Raw genomic sequence first — 7,073 nt, 5'->3', positions numbered from 1 at the left:
AAAAAAAAAAAAAACAAAAAACTATGCTGTTTCATGTCTCCATGTTCCCACTCATGCTGTTCCTCCTATCTGGAATCCAACACATCCTATCCACCTCCTCTTCTTTGCCTGGCTAACTCCTCATCCTTCTAGGTTCAGGATCTCCAGAAACCTCTCTTTTACCTCCCTTCCTCCCACTGACTCTCCTGTGCTCCCCCAGGATACTGTGGACACTGCTCTCACAGTACTGTGCTGAAACTCCCTACTATATTTGTGTCCTCTCAGTAAGGCTCGGAAGCACTGACTGGGGTCTCATTCTTCTTGTATCCCTAACACTGAGCAACTTGCATAGCAGAGAACAAAATAAATATTGGCTAAATTCTAGAGATTCCATCATTAAGTTCTGCCCACCATGTCCCAAGGATTCCTGCTCACCTGTACTTGTGAGCGCAACTGATCCATCTTCTGTTGCTGCTTCTCCACAATCTGAAAGGCAAAGTTATCAAGGAAGGCTGCCAGCACAAGGCTGACAGTGAGGTCAGAGGGCAAGAGGGCTGCACTAGGACATGTGGTCTGGCTATTAGACCATTAAGAGCGAGACCAGGATACAGATTAGTGAACTCTACCTACAGAAATATAAACCAGACTCCTAATCCTGGCTAACTAGCTTCACAGTACTGTGCTCCAATCACAAAGGTTTATACAGGAATGTAGTGTGGACCCATGACCACTACTGGGGAAAGGGAACTCTCACCCTAATAACTGCAGGCCAGTGGAATCAACTTTATATATAGCCAGTGCAAACTCTTGTTCTTTGGTACAAGGACATGGCTAAAAATTCAGTTTAATGAAGGTTGCCATTTCTAGCGCTATTATGGTGGTTGTTATTTACAGCTTTGGTCATACCGATTATCCAAGAAGGGACCCTAAACCGGCCTGGTTTCTTGTCTTTTAAAGACTGCAGGTGTTCTCTGAATCAATTCAGGGTTTCTGTATGGGCCTGAGCCATGAAAGTACACCAAACTTTACTGTACCATTTTGGGTCATCTAATCTAGACATTCAGAGGCATATCACCCCTCCTCTTACTTTTGCCTATATTTTACGTGAGTCAAGTTTGCCTGTTATAAGGATGACATTCTAAATACAAATTACTATACAGGGTGACTTCTCAGAAAAGAAAGAAAAGCTCTTGGTAACAAATCCTAGATAGCCCAAAGCCAAGAATTCATGTCTGCCTCCCAATACACAATCTTCTCTTTCCTCCCAGCCTACCCTCCGTTACAGCCTGGACATCCTCAGTCACCTTTTGGAGCGAATTGTATTGCTTCTGCCAGGACTCCATTTCCACTTCTGGACCTTCTCCACTGGTCTCCTCCACAGACTGTTTATCTTGCAGGCTGAAAGACAGTGGCCCCTTCAAGAACTCTGAAGTTAGAGACAAGTGGCTTTGATTCTTGGTTCTGCTATTTATTGAACATTTTGAGGCAAGACATTTAGTCCCCTCCAAGCGGTAGCTGGGGATAATACTTAGGTCTGTTGTAATATAAGGGGTGCCACACAAAAGCTGCTCAGTGTATGTTCATTCTCTTCCCTAGGGGCCAGAATCTATACAGTGTTACACCAATTCTCTACCTGCCCAAGGCTCTTGTATATTTTGTTTTGATATTTTAAAAATACATATTTATCACATGTATTTAGATTGTAAGTCATACATGTACATTGTAGGAAGTTCAGAAAATACAAAAGCTGTTTTCTTGGCACACACAGTCTGGCGCAAAGCCAACTTTGTCCTCTAACCCCACTTCTGACTCTGACCAATGGTTTCCTCCAGTGGGTCCCTACAATTACTTATAGTAAAGCCCAACTGCTGAGATAAACAACAGGGACACTGTGGTTAAATATGGCATGAGAAATCCAATCTATCCCATTAGAAACTGGAATTGGTCCAAGAGGCTGTTGAAACACAGAAACTGCTATTAATATGGAGGAGATTCCCAAGACACCCTGAGAGTACATTATGGCATCTTGTTTGTTCTCAGAACCTGTCATGGCAATGGAGAACAATCCCTAGGGCTGAGGAGAAACAGATGCTCCTGGTAGCCTTTATTAACTACATGGCTCGAACTGTGGATAACTCTCAGTTCTTACCACCAGTACCCACTTTTGAAAGTATACAGATACCTCATTTCCCAGTTTATAAAGTGCTTTCATTTATTCAACACATACATACTAAGAATTATGTGCCAGACACGGGGTTAGATCCTTACAAAGGCTATGAAGATAAGTCCCCACTGCATCCCTACTCCATGCCAAAGATATAAAAGCTGCTTCCTTATTATTCACAGTCCAAAGAAAACAAAGCTCAAGAGAAGTAAAATGATTTTCCCAAATCACCCAAAGTCACACAGGTAAGTAAGCAGGATGGCTATGACAAAAAACTCTCTCCATTCCTCTCAATCCCACAGGGTTATTTACCTATGTCCAGCAGAGGAAAATTCTGCTTCTCTCTGCCTCAGGCTTTCCAGTTGAGTCTCCCTGTCTCTGCAGATTGCCTGGGTCTCCTCCAGCAAACTCTCCAGCTCAGTCACTTTCTCCTGCAGCTCTGTGCTCTTCAACTCAGAATCCTTAAGCTGAGAAACGGGATCCCACATTTAGGTCAAATAAGTCAAGTGTTAGAAATGCAAAATGCTTGTTCCTTGGTGTCACAAAGAAATAGCACTCAAACATACATTTAATTTCCCCAGCAAGGCAATTTTTACTTTCTGCAGAAAGGGTGCTCCTCGCAGATGGAACAATGGCAAAAGCACAACTGGACAGGGGAAGGGAAGGAGTTCTTATTCCTGAAGCAGGTCGTCCTTACTGCTATGTTGTTCCCCTATTGGCTAGGGTTGAACCACACAGTCTAAGCTAATTCTGATTGGCTATTTTAAAGAGAGCAGGTGTATGAGCCAGAGTGGGGGGGGGGTGTGTGTGAGTAGTTTGGTGGGAAGGACAGTTAGGAACAAGTAACTAAAGGTGACTTAGGTCAGAGCAGGTGACCGGGGAGACTCAGGTCAAAGCAGGTGACCGGGATGAGTCAGGATGGAGCAGGTGACCAGGGGAACAGATGTGAACTACTGATTAAAACTGGTGGAAAAGGTTGTTTAATGAAACTAGAAGCAAGAGGGCGAAGAGAACCTGGAAGTTCAACTTTAAAATAAAGAGTAAGAGAGCTGAACATACTGATTCTTTGAAGAGAAACTTGGGGTTCACTATATTTAACATAAGGAAGACTCTGGGTACCTCAAAAATTTGCAGTCTGGTTACAAATCTGACAAATGTGAATCTGGACATGACTGCTTTGGGATTATCCTTTCAGGAAGTCACAGGATAACTGCATACAGCAGATGATGAAAAAGTTCCCCTGCCTGGCCACTCCCTGATCACCCCAGGCATGCCAAGACATTGCTGCTACCTGCTGGCTCTGCTTCTGATGGTCTTCCAGGGTGGGCAGGTCAGCCAGGTAGCGCTCCAAGGTCTCAATACGCTGCTGCTTCTCCCGGTTCTGCTCTGATTCCTTCTGACATTTCTTTTTCAAATTATTTATATGTTTATCGCGACCTTTGACCTAGAAGAAGAAATGTCAAGTTTGTCTCTACCCTTCACTCCACTATGACCCTGCTGGAGTGCAGTGGTGTGATCTCAGCTGACTGCAGCCTCCACCTCCCAGGCTCAAGTGATCCTCCTACCTCAGCCCCTGGAGTAGCTGGGGCTACAGGCACATGCTACCATGGCAGGCTAATTTTTCTATTTTTTGTAGAGACAGGGTTTTGCCATGTTTTTCAGGCTGGTCTCGAACTCCTGGCCTCAAGCCATTCACCCAACTTGGCCTCCCAAAGTGGTGGGATTACAGGCATGAGCCACCACACCCAGCCACATCAACTTTTTTTGAAGCAACCCTTGAGGTTGTGAATGTTGTTCTACTGCAATGAAGGTAGGAAGCTAAATAAATTTTGCCATTTAGGATTTGAGTATAAAACTAAAGAATTAATGAACTTTCAAATCAAGGACAGAGAAAGGCTTCTAGGGCAGTTTTTAAAAACTGGCAGCATTTCTGTTGTGAAATACAGAATTTGTCTGGTCTCTGTACCTGGTTCCTGGGAGGTAACCTCTAAGCCCTTGGAATTTCCTGAATTGGACAGGAGTGGGCCAGAACCCATCATGAGTAAATTTATGCGAATACTATGACTCAGAATGGATGCAGATCACCAGAAAAACCAACTGCTTTGAACCTAATCTACTATGGGGAAGGGAGAGGGATGGGTGATTGAGTTTCATCATGCCTACATAAATGAAACTCCAACTAAAAACTCTGGACACAGAAGCTCACTGGAGCTTCCTGGTAGGTAAACACATAAATGTGCTGTGTTTACATGCTCTTATTCCACACAAGGAGAGGGCATGGAAGCTCTGCTCTCAGGATGCTCCTGGACCTCACCCTATGTCTCTCTTCATTTGGCTGGTCCTGAATTGTATCCCACCCCCTCATCCCCTTTTTTTTGAGACAGAGTTTCGCTCTTGTCACCCAGGCTGGAGTGCAGTGGCACGATCTTGGCTCACTGCAACCTCCGCCTCCCAGGTTCAAGTCATTCTCCTGACTCAGCTTCCTGAGTAGCTGGGATTACAGGCACCCGCCACCACGCCCAGCTAATTATTCTATTTTTAGTACAGAATAATACTGTACTAAAAATGGGATTGGATTTCACTATGTTGGCCAGGCTGGTCTTGAACTCCTGACCTCAGGTGATCCACCTGCCTTGGCCTCCCAAGGTGCTGCGATTACAGGCATCACACACGGCGCCCAACCCTGAATTGTATCACTTATAATAAAACTGTAATAATAAGTATAGTACTTTCCTGAGTTCTGTGAGTAATTCTGGGAATTATTAAACCTGAAGGTCACAGAAGCCAGTTGGTCAGAAATACGAGTGGCCTGAAGACCCCAGAATTTGCTGTTGGCATCTGGAGTTTTGTTGAGAACTGTACCCTTAAACCTGTGGAGTCTGACACTAACTCCAGATGGTCTGCATCTGAATTGGACTGCAGAAGTATACATAACTTTCTGATAAGACATATAACCAGTTTGGTCAGAAAAGTAATATATTCTTCCCTAAATACCATACATGATATAAAGCCATGCAATCAACTGGAAAGGCTAATGAGACTTGAGAGAAAGAGCTATGTCTGTTTGCTAATTATCATATCCTAAACACACAGCAGAATGCCTGGCACAGAGCAGGTATTCAATAAAGATTTGAACAGAGGCTTTCTCTTCACCATTATGGTGCTTTGTTTTATTTTGTTTGCTTACGAACAAGGAAGCTGAGGAAAACAAGAGAAAACAGAAAAAGTGATGCAGATATATTAAATGTCAAAAAGGAGACAAAGGCCTAATTTAATCCAAAGATATAACAGTACTAAGATCGATCCCTGAAAATCAGTCAAAAGCTTTATCCTAGGTCCAATCTGTACTCTTAAATCTCTGAACCAGTGATTTTCACATTTCAGTATGTATCAGAATCACCTGGGAAGCTTACTGAAAATGGTAAACTGACCATAAATGTTTATGTATTCTCCCTTCCAAAAACATCTTTAAAATGACAGAAAATAAATAAAGTATCAACTGAGAAACAACAGGGGAGGAAACAAAAGTCTAGGAAAGATTTTTTTTTTTTTTTTTTTTTTTGAGACGGGGTCTTGCTCTGTCACCCATGCTGAAGCACAGTGACACGGACACAGCCCACTGCAGCCTTGATCTCCTGGGCTCAAGTGATGCTCCCACCTCAGCCTCCCGAGTGGCTTAGACTACAAGCACGTACCACCACGCCCAGCAAATATTTAAAAAAAAAATTTTTTTTTTTTGAGACGGAGTTTCGTTCTTGTTGCCCAGGCTGGAGTGCAGTGGCGCGATCTCGACTCACTGCAACCTCCACCTCCCGAGTTCAAGCGATTCTCCTGCCTCAGCCTCCCAAGCAGCTGGGGTTACAGGCGTCCACCACCACGCCCAGCTAATTTTTTGTATTATTGGTAGAGACAGGGTTTCACCATGTTGGCCGGGCTGGTCTTGAACTCCTGACCTGACGTGATCCGCCTACCTCGGTCTCCCAAAGTGCTGGGATTACAGGCGTGAGCCACCGAGCCTGACTTAAAATTTTTTATAGAGATGGAGTCTCGCCATGTTGCCCAGGCTGTTCTTGAACTGGGCTCAAGCAATTCTTCTGCCTTGGCCTCCCAAAGTACCAGGATTAACAGGAGTGAGCCACCATGCCCAGTTTATGAAAGATTTTAACGTTTTTAAAAGGTGAAAGTGAACAGGGGAGATAAACGACATTGGGCAGAAAAGTTACAATCTGTAGTGGGAGTTACAGACAACAGGGAAGAAAATCTGCTCCTCCCAACTCCCAAGAGCCTCTGAAGTACCAGCTCAAGATGGAGGCAAGTATCAACCACAGATCTGAAAAACAGGGGAATTCCCTAGAAATCTACATACAAGTTAGCTAGATATCAGCCCCACCCTGGGTTTCCCCATCAGCAGACTATTCTCCGAAGAAATCAATGAGAGAGATTCCCGACTCAGGAGTACCCAGTCACAGCAGAGAGGGTGAAGTATTGGGTTGAAAACAAGTAAAAATCTATGTATATGGCCGGGTATGGTGGTTCACACCTGTAATCCCAGCACTTTGGGAGGCTGAGGTGGGAGGATTAGTTGAGGTCAGGAGCTCAAGACCAGCCTGGCCAAAATGGTAAAACTCCATCTCTATAAAAAGTACAAAAATTAGGCCGGTACAGTGGCTCAAGCCTGTAATAATCCTAGCACTTTGGGAAGTCAAGGCGGGCGGATCACCTGAGGTCAGGAGTTTGAGACCAGCCTGAGAAACATGGCAAAATCCTGTCTCTACTAAAAATACAAAAATTAGCCGGGCGAGGTGGTGGGTGCCTGTAATCCCAGCTACTCAGGAGGCTGAGGCAGGAGAACCGCTTGAACCCAGGAGACGGAGGCTGTAGTAGCCGAGATCAGGCCACTGCACTCCAGCCCAGACAATAGAGCGAGACT

At 44.5% G+C, this 7,073-nt stretch overlaps 1 protein-coding gene across 3 annotated transcripts in view; it reads right to left on the bottom strand.

The window, feature by feature from the left end:
* Window positions 1-7,073, bottom strand: part of CEP85 (centrosomal protein 85kDa) — a 54,878-nt gene that overhangs the window by 6,787 nt on the left and 41,018 nt on the right. For 2 of the 3 annotated variants that reach the window (XM_011981636.1, XM_011981637.1), the window contains 4 exons: window positions 3,435-3,587; window positions 2,456-2,610; window positions 1,284-1,377; window positions 415-465 (listed from right to left, as the gene is read on the bottom strand). In XM_011981636.1, the coding sequence (XP_011837026.1) occupies window positions 415-465; window positions 1,284-1,377; window positions 2,456-2,610; window positions 3,435-3,587 (453 nt within the window). Of the gene's footprint in view, window positions 1-414; window positions 466-1,283; window positions 1,378-2,455; window positions 2,611-2,705; window positions 2,788-3,434; window positions 3,588-7,073 lie in introns of those variants that run through there. The other variant, XM_011981638.1, reaches the window with a different exon arrangement.

Source organism: Mandrillus leucophaeus, unplaced genomic scaffold (assembly GCF_000951045.1).
Source record: "Mandrillus leucophaeus isolate KB7577 unplaced genomic scaffold, Mleu.le_1.0 Scaffold23, whole genome shotgun sequence".
In the NCBI taxonomy this organism is placed as follows: Eukaryota; Metazoa; Chordata; class Mammalia; order Primates; family Cercopithecidae; genus Mandrillus; species Mandrillus leucophaeus.
This window is presented reverse-complemented; position numbering and strand designations above follow the sequence as displayed.